At 38.1% G+C, this 16,060-nt stretch overlaps 1 protein-coding gene across 3 annotated transcripts in view; it reads left to right on the top strand.

Moving 5' to 3' along the window:
• LOC104588423 (RNA-binding protein BRN1-like) overlaps positions 1–16,060 on the top strand; it is a 41,138-nt gene that overhangs the window by 22,121 nt on the left and 2,957 nt on the right. Inside the window, exons 3-11 of one of the 3 annotated variants that reach the window (XR_016084119.1) lie at positions 4,959–5,010; positions 5,153–5,278; positions 5,630–5,709; positions 12,467–12,649; positions 13,688–14,036; positions 14,127–14,270; positions 14,350–14,631; positions 15,472–15,524; positions 15,618–15,741. Coding sequence is in view for 1 of the 3 variants with exons in the window: in XM_088901351.1 (XP_088757477.1) it covers positions 4,959–5,010; positions 5,153–5,278; positions 5,630–5,709; positions 12,467–12,649; positions 13,688–14,036; positions 14,127–14,270; positions 14,350–14,477 (1,062 nt within the window). In the remaining 2 variants the exon portion in view is untranslated. Of the gene's footprint in view, positions 1–4,958; positions 5,011–5,152; positions 5,279–5,629; positions 5,710–12,466; positions 12,650–13,687; positions 14,037–14,126; positions 14,271–14,349; positions 14,774–15,471; positions 15,531–15,617; positions 15,742–16,060 lie in introns of those variants that run through there. The other 2 variants (XR_016084118.1, XM_088901351.1) reach the window with 2 other exon arrangements.

Genomic DNA, 16,060 nt, shown 5'->3' with positions numbered 1-16,060 from the left:
ACGGCTGGGGGAAGAGGGTAGGGTGGAAAGATGGAATTTGAAACAGGAACTGGAAGATCTTCTTAGGAAGGGGGAGATAAGTTGGAGGCAAAAATCCATGTGCAAATGGCTAAAGGAAGGGGGCATCAATACAAGGGTTTTTCATTCGTTGGCATATGGGAGAAGGAAGAGTTCTGTTTCAAAATTGGAGGGGGATGGGCAATTGCTGACAAGGGAAGATGATATAGCTCAAGCTTTGGTTAATCACTTCAAATTAGTGTATGACAACCCAGGGAGACCTAGTGAGAGCTTAGAGGACTTGGAGTGGAGGGTGGAAGATAGTGTCTTATTGGAATCTTTGGAAAAAAGATTCAAGGCTCAAGAAGTGAGAAATGCAATCTTCTTCATGGATCGATCTAAAGCTCCTAGGCCTGATGGTTTTTTGATGGCCTTCTATCAAGATTGTTGGGAGATAATTAGAGAGGATTTGTTGGAGGTTTTTGAAGAGTTCTATGAGAGAGGCAAATATAACTCGAGAGCAAATGCAACTTTTATTGCCTTGGTTCCTAAGAAGGACACTCTTCAACCAAAGGATTTCAGACCTATAAGCCTGGTGGGAAGCATGTACAAGATCATCTCTAAGGTCCTAGCGCTAAGATTAAAAAAGATCCTCCCATCTCTAATCTCACCATATCAAGGGGCCTTTGTAGAAGGAAGACAAATTGTAGATCAAATACTTATTGCCAATGAATGTGTTGAGGTGAAGAGGAGAAAGGAAAAGGGGTTGATTTGCAAATTGGATCTTGAAAAGGCATATGACATGGTGGACTGGGATTTTTTACTAGAGGTTCTCAAGCGGAGAGGGTTTGGGGAGAGATGGTGCAATTGGGTAAAGGGATGCCATTTCTTCATGTCATTTCTCAATATTGGTGAGTGGTGTAGCTAGGGGTTTCTTTCCTGCAAAGAGGGGTATTAGGCAAGGAGATCCATTGTCCCCATTCCTCTTTACCCTAGTAGCTGATGTGTTGAGTGCCATGATTTCGAGGGCTGATGTGAACAATTTGATAAGAGGTTGGAGGATTGGTAGGGAGGAGGTGATGGTCACACACTTACAATTTGTAGATGACATCATCTTGTTTTGTGATGGGGAGGAAGGGGAATTACAGAACTTAAAGAGTTTAGTGCTTCAATTTGAAAGGAAGTCCAATCTTAAATTGAACTAGGGAAAAAGCTGTGTGGCAGAGCTCAATTTAGGGGGAGAGGAGGTGGATTCCCTAGCTAGGATTTTGGGGTGTGAAGTGGGGGGCTGGCCTTTACAATATTTGGGGCTACCACTGGGAGGGAACCTAATGGTTGAGAGTTTTTGGTACCCTGTAATTGAAAGATTCTCCAAGAGGTTAGCAAATTGGAAGAGGAATTACATCTCTTTAGGGGGTATGATAATCTTAATCAAGTCAACCTTGGCCAACCTGCTAGTTTATTTCGTATCTACCTTTAGAGTACCAATGAAAGTAGCTAACTAGTTAGAGAAGATAATAAGGGATTTCTTGTGGGAATTAGGGGATATTAAGAAGGATCACTTAGTGAAGTAGGAGGTGATTTCTAGGAGTAGGGATGATGGAGGCCTTGGGTTAGGAAATATAAGATTAAGAAACATGGCTTTGCTGGGGAAATGGATTTGGAGAGTACCGATGGAACATGATAGACTTTGGTCTAGAGTGACTGTTAGAATTCATGGATTGACAAATAACGACTGGGATGCAGGACTCGACCCTAGGGCTTCTTAGTGTTCTCCTTGGAAAGCTATTCAAGGTATTTTGCCTCTTATGCTTCCTTATTTCAAATATGATGTCTGCGCTGGAAATAAAGTCTTGTTTTGGGGAGATGTTTGGGTTGGTGAAAACTCCCTTAGAGATAGATTTCCTTCTATTTACTCCTTGTTTGAAAACAAAAGAAAAGTGATCTCTTCAGTGTTTGTTGATAAATCCTGGGATTTGGGATTGAGAAGAGGTCTAAGGGATTCTGAAATGGGGATGGTTGATGATTTGATCACTCAATTAGGGGAAGTCTTTCTTGATCAGTCCTGTAGAGATAGCAGAATTTGGAAACCTTCCCCTTCTGGTTTTTTCAATTGCTCTTCTTTCGATAACATTTTGCTTAACCTTGTAGGGAACTTTCCTTCAAAGGAGGTGTGGGGTAGCCCTGTACCCCCTAAAATTTAGGCCTTTTGTTGGGAAGTGGTACTCCAAAAAATCGACACCTTGGATTTATTGCAGAAAAAGAGGCCAAATATGTGCCTCTCCCCCCATGTTTGTTGCCTCTGTTTGGGTTCTAGTGAGACAATTTCACATTTACTAATCTTATGTCCCTTTGTGTTCTTTATTTGGTTTTGGTTCTCTTCTCTCTTTGGCTGCAGGTGGATTCCCTCCTCAAGTGTGGTGAACCTCTTTGATCTAGTTTTTTATAGGCAACCAACGGTTCGTGGAAGGATTATGTGGAGAGCCACTAGAGCTGCTGTATTGTGGTCAGTGTGGGAGGAAAGAAACAATAGGATCTTCAAAGGCAGTTGTAGATCCAAGGAAGAGGTTGTGAAAGGAATAACTACTAAGGTTTCCCATTGGTTGAAATCTTGTGATCTTTTTAAGGATTTCTCAGTTGAAGACATTTATAGAAGTTGGGGTATTGTGGCATCTACTACTACTTCCAAAGCTATGATATAGGAAGTTTGGTCCCCACCAACACAACAAAGGGTGAAACTGAACTTTGATGGAAGCTCTATAGGTAATCCAAGCCCATCTGGTATAGGAGGTGTTTTCAGAGATAATGAAGGCAAGATAATGGCTCTGCTTTCTGGTCCAATAGGAGTTGGAGATTCCTTAAGAGCGAAAATCTTGGTACTACATCAAGGTGTAAAACTGGCCAAACAATTGGGGCTACATCAGATTGAGATAGAGGGAGACTCCAAGTTGGTAATTGGGTGGATGCAATCAGGGAAGCTGGGAATTTGGCAATTTAGACAGCTGATAAGGAAAATTCTTAGCATAACAAGGGAGGTGGGTGTTTGGTTCAAGTGGGTAAGGAGATCAGCAAATGGTTTTGGTGACGCCCTAGCAAAACAAGGGACTGTAAGGGAGAGTCTTTATTGGGCAGTGCTGTAATATTTGATGTTTATTGGATCAACCTTTTCTATTAAGGGTTGACTTTCTGTATTTCAGTTTAATTTATCTCTAATGAAAGTTATCGTTTCTGATAAAAAAAGGTTCTAAAAGAGCAAAGGGAAGATCAAAGAAAACATGGTCTGAAGTGGTAAAAAATGATTTAAAGACTTGTAGTTTGACAGAAAACATTGCTCTTGATAGAGCACAAGGGTGGGACAGGATTTGTGTAATTGACTCCAAATAGTTGGGATTAAATCTGACTTGAGTTGAGATCTTAGAAGAAAAGATTGAAAAGCAAGAAGGGTGCTGGATATAGGGGTTTCTTGATGGGTACTAGAGCTTCCATAGGAAAATACCAAAGGAAATGTAAATTTGCTTCTTAAGGTGTTTTGGGTCACAAATGCATTAACTGGTTTGGTATATATTCACAGGAAAGTTTGGACAGGGAAAACGAGTGAGTTTTTTTGAGAAATTTTGAATATCTCCAATTCAATCAAATTTCTGGGACCTGCTAAACTCCACATGTATTGCTGTCGGTCTGTGGCCCTCATTTCCAGATTCCGCCCAAACTCCAATTTCTCATGCCATGATTTCCTGCTAAGTTTCTGTTCCTACATTAGTAATTTGATGAGGAGAATTCCTAAGACATGATCACAAATTAATCAATTATTGAAGCATAGATAACCAAATGATCAAAAAAAGAACCATCTAAGTCTGTTCTCATGTATTATCATATCATGATTTCCTGCTAAGTTTCAGTTCCTACATTAGTAATTTGATGAGGAGAAATCCCAAGACATGATCACGAATTAATCAATTATTGAAGCAGAGATAACCAAACGATCAAATAAAGAACCATCTAAGTCTGTTCTCATGCATTATCATAATATGGCAGTAGTAAACCAAAAAAAAGTTATTGGACTAAGTGTACGGAGGAACCAGGCGAATGTGCTTTAGAATGAAGTATGACTTTGTTTCAACAAAAGGATGGTCATATTTGATTAATCATCACATTTGGTGGATAAAGCTAGCGGGTGAGCAGATCAGAAAAAGGTTTAGCTGGCACTTTAGCTTGTTAAGTTGTTAATAGGGAAAATTTGTTCTGGTCAATCATGTAATACAGACAATTAAGGGATAGGTGATCTCAGCCTATACAATGGGTTGTATGGCTTATTGTACATGGTATTCTTTTACTAATTTAATAAAAAATTTCAAAGTTACCAGCAAAAAAAGCTACTATCATCTTTTTCTTTTTCCTGATATATACTGAACTAAAGTAAGCCACATTGTGACTACTTGGAGTCCACTAAACCAATGATCAAAATATTAATACACATGACACCCAAAAATTGGGTATTGTGTGTATTGATTGACAAAGACACCTAATTTTCTTATTTAATCGACCTGATAATTGTCATATTTGCTGACTAGGATGTCTTCTATCATCCCAAATATTCAAAACCCCAAAACCCTTTATATTGTCTCAGTGACTTTGGATGCAGATACGATACGCCCAGTGCAGGGCATATCATATCAATATTTTTGATCCTTGCACCATCTAGGGCCAATTCTACTGCAAGATGTCTTTTAAATTTATTATTTTGTACATCTTTTGTTGTCATATTTGCTGCAGTTCTTTTAATTCTCATATCTTTTGCTATAGCCCGGATAAAATACTTTGTGTTGCTTATGTTATATATATATATTTTTTTGACTAGTAGCAACTATAGTAATGACAAGTTATTACTATTTTACATAATGCAAAAGGTGTCATTCTTTGCTCTAACTAAATGCATTCTGCACCCTCTCTTTTTTATTCAGGCATCCAGTCCATTACAAGTGAAGTATGCAGATGGCGAATTAGAAAGGCTAGGTTTGATATTTGTGCACCGTTTCTGTAATTCTTGGCCTCTAAATATCTACTGTAAATTATAGTGATGCCAACCCCACTTTCTACTGTCTGCTGATGTTTTCATTTGAGATAATTGTTCTTTCATAAATGAATTGATCTCCAGAGCATAAGCTTTTTGTTGGTATGCTACCAAAGAATATCTCTGAAGATGAAGTTTCCGCTTTATTTTCCAAATATGGGACTATAAAAGATCTTCAAATTCTGAGAGGTTCTCAACAGACAAGCAAAGGTAACTTTGGCCTTTCATTTCTTCCCCTTTTCTTTTGATCTTTATCTTATTATTTGATGGTTGTATAAACCCTTGCATTAAGTGCTTTAAAAGGGTTTATGTAATTTATAAAAAAAAAGAGTTTATGTAGTGGTTTCTAGCCTAAATGTCTAAGAGGGGTTGCTTGACTCATGTTATATTAATATTGTTTTCTTTATAAATTAATAAATTCTTGTTACCAATAAAAAACACCCTTGCAGCTCTTGTTCTTGGGCTGTCAGATTAGAATCATGAGTCCTATTTTCTTGTTTAAATGGTCATAGATTATTTTTAATTTATGAGTGGTTCTTTTTATTTCCTTTTGTGGGACAGGCTGTGCTTTTCTGAAGTATGAGACTAAGGAACAAGCTATTGCAGCTTTAGAAGCAATTAATGGGAAGCATAAGATGGAGGTTTGTATTATCAAGCCCTGTTGCCAAACAATTCACTATCTTGGAGAAAAAAATTCAGAAAGTTTCATTTCTTTTTTCTCTATTGGTAATCTTTGGAAAGCTTTAAATTGGTTCCTGGCGGCTCTTCCTGACTTACTTCAAGTTCTTTTTTTGTAGTTGATAATTTGATAGACTGCAAAACATAATTCAATAATTTTATGATCAGTCTTGATAAGCATTTCTTGTTTTTGGATATTGAAGTTCTTTTTTGTAGTCAATAATTTGATAGACTGCAAACACAATTCGATAATTTTATGATCAGTCTTGTCAAGTATTTCTTGTTTTTGGATAGGTTGATATATCCAAAATCAATTTTTTTTACTGAACTACAATGTTGTATGATTATTCCCAACTTTTAAAGCCTTAGGCCCTGTTTGTTTACTGATAAATAAGCTTGGGAAAGTTGGTCAATGGGTATCTTTTTCCCATTGACCAACTTTACAATGTTCTTTTTGCATTTACAAATGGGCCCCATGGTAAAATAAGCTCCAATTTCCCGGGTAAAACTGACCCATCTCACAGGTGGGTAAGTAACTTTCCCACCTGGGGGGGAATTTTATAAAGCATAATGGGGCAACTTTGCCCATTTTTATACTAGCTTTTTATGGGTAAAAATGTCATTCTGTTACTTACCTGGGAATCCTGGTAACCAAAAGAACATGGGTAAGTACACTTACCCGGGTAAGTTACAACGATGCAAACGAACGAGGCCATAGTGCTATAAAACTGGAAAGTGAACAATTCCAGTATAGGATTGTGATATTTTCTTGTATGTTTCAGGATGTATTTAGGTATGGCATATTTAGGCAAAATTTTAAATTGAATTTGCTTGAAGTTGTAGCTTATCATAGCATATATAATATCTTTAAGCCATAACTTTCCACCAGTGGTTTAATCAACTGCAATATTTTTTTGATACATTTCCATTGTCTTGATATGTTTCAATCAAACTTACATTTTAGTTCCTGTTCAAAATAGCTTCATTTTCTTAATCATACCAATGGTATTTTTTCAATCTGCATGTACACATATACACAAGCATATCATCTAAACGATAACATTTCAATGGTCAAACATAACACTTTCTCTTTATTTTTGTTTTTAATGCTCATCATTTCAAGTATTGTACTGTGTAGTCACAAATGACAACTTTGTGATTTCCCCCTTTTTGGAGACATTCTTATAATCTGCATAATTTAATTAACCATGATTTAATCTCCCAACTCCAGACATCTTAGTGTTTTTTTTTCTGAATGAAAAAATAAATACAACAGCATAACTGCATAAGACCATAATTCAAATTTAGCTGTAACCATCATCATTAGGATCCATGACCATAAGAGTTTGGCAAAAGTTTTAAATGATGATTGTCAACCTGATGCACCCTCCACCTTTATCTGGGCTTGGGACTGGCATTGTAGGATCCATGACCATAAGAGTTTAAATAAAATATCAAATAAAATAAAACAATATGCATGATTCAAAATGCCAACAATGACTGCTTTTGTCCTTTTTTTTGATAAGTGACTTCTTTTATTAGAACAAAAGGATGAGCTAGTACAAACAACCCTTGGTGAGGCACAGGCTGCGGCCTATCCTAACAAAGAAGAAAACAAAATGAAGCTACAGTTGTGCCCAATACAAAAGTCCCTAGCTGCCCTTGGCTTAGCTAGACATTCAGCCAAAGAATTTGCCGATATAGTAATTTATAATAATAAAATACTTTAAAATCATGTCTATGCTTCTATTATTACCATTATTTGGTGTAATGGCAAAATCTTGGGGCTGGTAAGTGTGAGAATGCATGTTTGAGTCTAAGGGTGGCCACTTTACATGAAAAAAAGCCAAAGGTTAGGACTGTACCGGTGTACCTAGTCTACCCCTCTCAAGACCCCATATAGCTGAGATCAACATTGGCTATTGGCTTTTAAATATGAATTGATATTTATTTTATTTCCTAGGGTGGATTTGAAGCAAGCTATTCATGAGCCATACGAGCTTGGCTTGCAAAAAGCTTGATTCAGCTCAGTCCAAATTGAGCTTCAAGCCAAGCTCGAGCCCAATATATAGGCTTGACTGCTAATTGATCCAAGCTCAAATAGTGTGAATCTCAGCTCGTGACGTTTGTGAGCCTAATTGAGCTTATATATATATATTGATTTTTTATTTGTGTAATAAGAAACAAAATAAAACGATAAATATTTTAGTGTTTGTGGTTTTTTATATGTTAAATAAGCAAGTTATTCTTCTTAGCTTGATGAGAGTAGGCAATTTTGATGTGTTTTTTGTAGTTTTTAAATGTTAAACAAGTAGGGCAAGTATTGAGTTCAAGCTCTAGTAGGCTTGGCTCATTGTCAAGCTCGAGCCTATGAGCTTTTGAGTCGAGCTTAATCTGAGCTAGTATTCTAGCTGGAATTGAGCTTGAGCCCAAACTTGAGCCTTATGTTTTTTTGTTGAGCCAAGTTCAAATAGTCTAATATTCTCTCGGCTCGTATCGGCCCCTACTTTTTCCTTCTCCCTTTTGTATACACCAAAGTTCAAAGTATTGATATGCTCAATACTGAAACATTAAATATTGAGTGACTAAGCTTGTTCTCTCCCATTTTGGGTGTGTTTGGATACCCCCTGGGAGTGTCCAAAGCTTCTTCTCTCCCTCCTTTTTCAGATGGCCGAAGAAGAGAGGGAAGACTATGTGGAGAAGCATCAGGGCTGCAGTGTGTTGGACTCTATGGAAAGAAAGAAACTCACGAATATTTTCAGATAAGGAAAGAACCATTGGAAACTTATTAGATCTAATTCTGTTAAGGGTGGCACATTGGTTGAAAACTATGGAACTGTTCTCAGATTATTTTGTGGCTGATTTGGTGAGAAATTGGAAGGAGATAGCTTCCTCTGCCCTCTGTAAGAGGAGCTGTAGTCCTTTGTGGTCCCCTCCTCCTTCTGGGTTCATAAAATTGAATTTTGATGGCAGCTGTTTAAGGAACCCAGGGCCTGGGATTGAGGGAGTACTCAGGAATGAGGTGGTGGCTATTATTGCTATGTTTTTAGGCCCAATTGGGGAAGGAGACTCTCTTAGGGCTGAGATCCTCGCAGCCCTGGAAGGCATCCAAAGAGCAAGGGAGCTGAACATCAGATGTTTGGTCCTTGAAGGTGACTCGGAGGTGGTGATTAGGTGGCTAAAAGGGGGAGACAACGGCTTATGGAGTTATAACAATGAGAAGAATAAATTTAAATGGCTGAGTAGGGATATGGTGGTTCATTACAACTGGGTGAAGAGGACTGCTAATTCCTTTGCTGATGGGTTAGCAAAGCAAGGGATGAATAGGGATTCGATTTTTTGGGCTAATTTTTTATTTTTTCCTTGTACTCTTTGATGGGGAGTTAAGTCCTTTTACCTCCCCTTTGTACCTAAGCTTCACATAGTTTCATATCTTTAATAAAGTTTCTTGTTATTGATCAAAAAAATATTGAGTGACTAAAATCATAGATGTTCACAGTTTTATCAACTTTCAGTTTGTAACATATGTCCACCATATTTCAACCAACTATTAAATTTGATAGAAGTCCTAGTATGTAGTGTATCCTAAGGTTAAAAAGCTGATACATATTGTATGATATGGTACAATACATTTTGATATTTTTAACCTTGGGATACACCCATACATTATCTGCTTTCTCTTTATTATATATATATATATATAATCATAGTGATGATAATGATTATGATAAATAATGAGTGCAGAAGAGATGTGCAAGCTTGTTCTTTGATCCTGCTTTCTTCCCTTGGCGGCACAGAAGAGGAAGAATTATGTGGAGGTGTGCAAGAGCAACGCTGATTTGGTTTGTGTGGGAAGAAAGGAATGCCTGAATTTTCCAAGAGAAGGAGAGAAGCCCGGAATTTGGACCCCCACCCCCATTGGTTTCTTTTCTTGTGCTTCCTTTTTCAAAGTCCTAAGCCAGTCCACCAGTCTTGTAACCCCCCCTTTCCTTGTTGATGAGGTTTGATGCAGAGCAATCCCTCCTAGGGTTGGTAGTTTTTGTTGGGAAGCCTATCTGGAAAGATTCAACACTGGTCATCTACTCCAAAAGAAGCGACCCGATACTTGCTTGTCACCCCATTGGTGTGTTCTATGTAAAGCGGATAGGGAGATTGGTTTTCACCTATTGGTGTCTTGCCATTTTGCGAGGTTAATTTGGGAATGGGCTTTTTCCCTCTTTGGGTGTCGATGGAACCCTCCATCAGATCTGCAGGGCCTTTTTACCCCTTCTGTCTTCAGGTGGTGTAGGAAAAGGGGAAGGACTATGTGGAGAGGTTTGAGGGCTGTAGTATGTTGGACAATATGGGAAGAAAGAAACTTCAGGATATTCTCAGCGGTTGAGAGAGGGGTGGAAGAACTAAAGGCTATCATTCATTTCAGGGCTGTACAGTGGCCAAAATCTTTGGAACTATTCACAGGTTACACAGTGGATGACATGTTGAGGAAGTGGGGTGAAATAGCAAAATGCACACAGACCAAGTCAGTAATGAGTGTGTCTTGGACACCTCCACCTACTGGGTTCATGAAATTAAATTTTGATGGGAGTAGTAGGGGGAACTCTGGACAATCAGGGATTGGGGGTGTCTTTAGGAATGAGAATGGGGTCATTTTTGCCTTGTTCTCAAGCCCAATTGGAATGGGTGACTCCCTTAGAGCTGAGATCTTTGCAGTTATGGAAGGAGTCCAGAAAGCCAAGGAGATGAACATAAGAAAACTCTTAATTGAAGGGTATTCGGAGGTGGTGATAGGGTGGCTGAATGCAAACAGCAATGGTTTATGGAGGTACAGTAATCAGAGGAGGAAATTTGAGTGGCTGGTGCGGGAGATTGAAGTTAAAATGTGCTGGGTCAAAAGATCAGCCAATTCTCTAGCTGATGGTTTAGCTAAACAAGGGGCAGAAAGGGAGTCAATGTTTTGGGCTAAGTTGTAATTTTGTCTCCACCTATTCTTTTGTTTTCTTGATTGTACTTGGAAGATAAGTGTGTTTGTCTTCCTTATGTAACCTCTTTGGTGAATTAATGAAATTGTTATTGATCAAAAAAAAAAAAAAAGGAGAGAAGCCTAGAAGACATGAAAGACTGCATTCTAAATAGGGTGATCTTATGGATAAAATCACTGGATTTATTCCATCAATTCTCATTCAATGATGTGTGGAGGAATTGGTTAGCAGTGGCTAATTTCTCATCCAAAAAAACTAAAGTGCATGGCTTGGGAACCCCCTCCTGAAAGATTCTTGAAGCTGAATTTCAATGGGAGCAGTCTTGGAAATCCTGGTCCGTCAGGGGTGGGAGGGGTACTGAGGAATGAGAGTGGGAATGTGGTCCTTATTTTCTCAGGACCCATATGAGTTGGAAACTCTACTAGGGCGGAACTTGCTGCCGCTATCCAGGGAGTACAATTAGCCGTGCAGATAGGTGTGGAACAGATGATAATAGAAGGGGACTCCAAGGTAGTAGTGGGCTGGCTACAAAATCCGGAATCTGTTGTGTGGTGTTTTAAGAATGAAATTAAAAAGTTCAACTGCCTAATAAGAAGCTTGGCTGTAAGAATACAATGGGTGGGGAGGTCAGCAAACTCTATGGCTGATGGTCTTGCAAAGCAAGGGATAAATAGGGAAAGTTTGTATTGGGTTCAATTGTAGATTGAATCTGTCTTCTATCTTTTTGTCTTTATTCCTACTGGTAGGAGAGGACGCAGCTCATGCCTCTCCAAAGGAAACTTGTAACTCTACTAGTTTTTATTAATGAAATTGATCCTTTTTAATTATCAAAAAAAAAGAGTGCAGTAGAAGAGGGAAAAGAGGGACTGATTCCCTTAAACAGCAGACAATAAACATCTGATTACCAGAGGTGACATTCTCCAACTTGTTAAACCCAAGCCCAAGGTGAGGGGCCCTCAAAATGCCCTGAGGCTCATGTTGGAGGTGTTGATGCCTCTGAGGCATATGCCTCATACAGAAAGAACAAAAGAAAAAAAGAAAAGAAAGAAAAGGAAAGGAAAGAAAGAAGAAAAATGCCTTCTTCTTCTTCTCCTTCCTTCCTTCCTTCCTTCCTTCCATATCCTCCTCCTCCCTCTTGAGGATGATTATGCCTGCTTATGCTCAGGAAGCTTACGCCTCTTGCATTCTCAACTATGCCTCATGTCTCTAGGTAGTGGAATGCCTCTGTGTTTTAAAACATTGGTTAAACCTTGGTTCCACTTGACTGGTATGGTTATATATTTTCCATAGCTGATAAACATCCAGTGGCTTTATTTTAAATGGTAACTTGTGTTCTCAACTGAATTTGAACCATAGAGATCATTGTTGCAGAATGATGTAGATGTGTGTTGGTTACATTGGAAAACCAGATTTTTTAGATGTCTCAGCTGTATAATTAAATTTTGACTTGACATTATCTGTTTTATTTATTTCCATTTTATTTCTACTATATGTAACTCCTACATCCTCGGTTGGTCTAATTGAGGCAGGCCCATACCTCAAGCAGTTCCATTACTTTGAAAATGCTATTTGTTTATTTCAGTTGGTTTATTTGTTAATGAGTTGTTTAAGACATGATAACATGCTTCACCAATTGTTCAGATACCCAACTTTCTGATAGGAAAAGATATACTAATACTTGAGATTATTGTTGATGAAGTGATAATTGAACTTGCACTCTGGCTACAAATTTCTACTGTAGGGTTCAAATGTTCCTTTAGTTGTCAAATGGGCAGATACGGAAAAGGAGAGGCAACAACGGAGGGCTCAAAAAGCTCAAACCCATGCTTCTAGTGCATTAAATACTGAGTCAACACAGCAACCTTCACTGTTTGGGGCCTTACCGATGGGTTACATGCCCCCATACAATGGATATGGTTATCAGGTCTGTTTTTGTTAGCTTATATCGGATGTTTAAATTAATCTAACATGCTAATTGAACTTTCTAGATCCTTCCAGATTTTCCTATTCTAAGTTTGTGTCTTTTGCAACTAGTGTGACCTAAATGAACTTTAAGTTGTCGGCACATGATAATTTTTTGACTTACTGTTTTCAGTTACTTTGATGATTACCTCTACATTAGCATAATTATTACCACATTGTTGAATTTAGAAGGTTTCTGAATGGTTGATGGTCCAGTTCCCAATTTCCCATCAATACAGCTTGAAGGGTTTTGCATCAGAGATAATATTTGTGTCTTTTGCAACTAGTGTGACCTAAATGAACTTTAAGTTGTCGGCACATGATAATTTTTTGACTTACTGTTTTCAGTTACTTTGATGATTAGCTCTACATTAGCATAATTATTACCACATTGTTGAATTTAGAAGGTTTCTGAATGGTTGATGGTCCAGTTCCCAATTTCCCATCAATACAGCTTGAAGGGTTTTGCATCAGAGATAATATTGCCACTTGGGAAGGCCTGGGCTGAGCATTTGTTAAATTTTGAAGGTGCCTGGGCCTGATGCAATGAAGTTGTTTAAATTAGATACCTGATTTAATCACAGAGTAATTGCCTGCTAAAGGGAATAATCACACATCAGAGTTTATTTGGGCTATCTTTTCACACCACCTAACAACATTTTGTCACTGTAATGTTGCTCTATTCTTCCACATGCCGGTATAAATTTTTATGCCTTTGATGAGTTTTTAAAATAATTTGTGGCATAATTGAGATGGGTACTTGTACATTTTTCTATAGGCACTGGGCTTTCTGTAAGCATCTAAGCAGATAACCATGAGCTCAGTTATTTCATTCTTTCTCAAGTTTTAGATGACAGTATCCTGTTCTATCCTATAGTTTTCTGAGTTCTTGTCTACATGATTTCTTCAATGTGTTTGCCAATATCTTTCTGGTTTTGACTTTTGTCTTTTTAGCATAATCAAGTTGTAAATCTGCTTCTCTGTTGCTTTTCTATTGTAGGTACCTGGCAATTATGGGCTTATGCAGTATCCCCTGCCAACATTGCATAATCAAACCGGCTTCCCTAATATGATCCCACCAGTAAACCAAGGAAGTGCATTGCGTGGAGTTGCACAGGATCTTTCCCCTGGTATAGCACCTAGAAGTTTTCCCATAGTGCCTTCTGCCAACTATATAGGCTCTGCATATCCTCCGGTTCCAGGTCTTCAGTATCCTATGGCCTATCCTGGTGGAATGGTGAGTCACAGGCCTTTGGGTGGTTCACATGGCTCTGTGCAACCTGAAATTGTAAGTAGTACCTCAGAAGCATCTTCAAGTGTCGGTACAAGTTCTGGGGGTCAGGTTGAAGGTAGTGATTTTCTATGGTATTCTTGTTATTTTTATGGAAAACATTGGTGCGTATTTCAGCATTAACTGTTGTTTCATCTATTGAACTTAGGTCCTCCTGGTGCTAACTTATTCATTTATCACATTCCTCAAGAATTTGGTGATCATGAGCTTGCAAAGGCTTTTCAACCATTTGGTAGGGTCTTGAGTGCTAAGGTGTTTGTTGACAAAGCAACTGGTGTTAGCAAATGTTTTGGTAAACACACCATCTATTCCTTTCAGATGAGAAATAAAGTCCTGGTAGTTCTCTATCTCAAATACCCCTCTATTTGCAGGCTTCGTGAGTTATGATTCACCAACAGAAGCTCAATCTGCCATTACTATGATGAATGGACGCCAATTGAGTGGTAAGAAGTTGAAGGTACAGCTTAAGAGAGACAACAAACAGAACAAGCCCTATTGACTTTGGGCCAAAAGTGACAGAAGGAAGCAGGGTTCTCTACCATATATGGTGATGTGCAACCTCAGTCTTTGGGAATTAATTCCTATCAGCCAGAGTGGGGGTGGACTGGAGATATTAACTCTTATATATGTTACTCCACCCATCATATCTCCAGGTGGGAACTGTTTGTTGCTTCGAGGGCTTCGAATTCCTGTAACTTGTTACAATTGGTGTATTCTGCACCATAAAAAATTGTAATTTATGTATCATGGACATTCATTTAGACATTAATTATTAATTTATTGATTTTCCCTTGACATCTCTTGGTGGTAGATTGCCAGTGGCCATGCATAGATGTGGTTGTTTCTGTCTTTTGAAAATTTTCCTTTATTTGTAACTTTCACTGACCAGCAATAGTTTTTAATCATTAAATGTCTTTTTGGAAAGTAGAATTTTCCTGTGCAGTATATATTTAGATTCTGGATGTCTGTTTTCTCCTGTGTTGTGTGAGCTCACATATGGACTTTGCTTTCTCTTCTTCCTTGATGTATCATTTGTTTCCCATATCTATGTGGTGTACCTGTGGGGTTGTTGGAGATCTTGAGTAGCCGTCACAGGCATTCTTCCTGTTCAAGCAATGTCCTTAAATGGGTGTTTCAAAGTCCAAAGTATGTGAAGTGGTCTGTTCATCATGTTGTTTCTGTTGAGGACACGTTTTGGTTTGCAGTGGCTCTTCAGGTACAACCTTTTGTGCACGTTGATGTCTTGTCATTTTTGAGTTCTCTATATATCTTTCCCTTTCTTTTTTCCTGGTTTGGTTGCTAGTCATGTCCTAAGATTTAGTTTGACCATTGTACAAATCCAGAGTGTTTTGCAACTGGTTATTTATTAGCTTTCATCTTGACTCATTTTTCACATTGACCTCTTCCCCTTTTTGGTGTGACCTGACAGCCTTAAGGTATATTATGCAAATCTCTTTTCTGCACACTGATCTTCTTCTGCTTTCCATTTTCAGGAGGGGTTGCCTTCTCTGTAGTGTTGATATGGCAGATGATTCAGGAGTTATTGGTTGAGGTCTTATCTTATGTATTTATTGACATTTATCATGCCTATATTATCCACTCGATAGTTGAAAAATACTTGTGGACATTTCTATTGTAGGGAATTTCTTCTACTCTACCTGCTTGGGAAGGGATGATATCGATCATGAATGCTGAACTGTTATGAAAAATTGAAGCCACTGCTGGAACCCATATTGGCATTCAAGATGGCTACTGTAGCATAGGTACATGCCTAGTTGATCAAACCTATGCTTTTGCTTTTAAAATTGCATAATGCTTTACTGATAAAGGAAAGTTTCTGCTTAATGCTTTGACATAGAGTTCAATTTAAAATTTTAATATATTGTGCCAATTTTAAATGTTTGGAATTGTTATATGTTATGGATCTCTCATCAGTGAATAGGTTCAGGGGCATCTACTTTATCTATCTTGCCTGTTGCTGTTTCAGACTTAGTAAGTCAATATTGCCACGTTTTTTTTTCCAACCCAGTTGTAGTCAACTTTTTATATACATTTTTCTTATTATCTTGCAATTTTTTTGTT

This window comes from Nelumbo nucifera, chromosome 3 (genome assembly GCF_055504915.1).
Source record: "Nelumbo nucifera cultivar China Antique chromosome 3, China Antique-T2T, whole genome shotgun sequence".
Taxonomy (NCBI): Eukaryota; Viridiplantae; Streptophyta; class Magnoliopsida; order Proteales; family Nelumbonaceae; genus Nelumbo; species Nelumbo nucifera.
The sequence above is the reverse complement of the archived record's forward strand: the minus strand, read 5'-3'. Positions and strand labels throughout refer to the sequence as shown.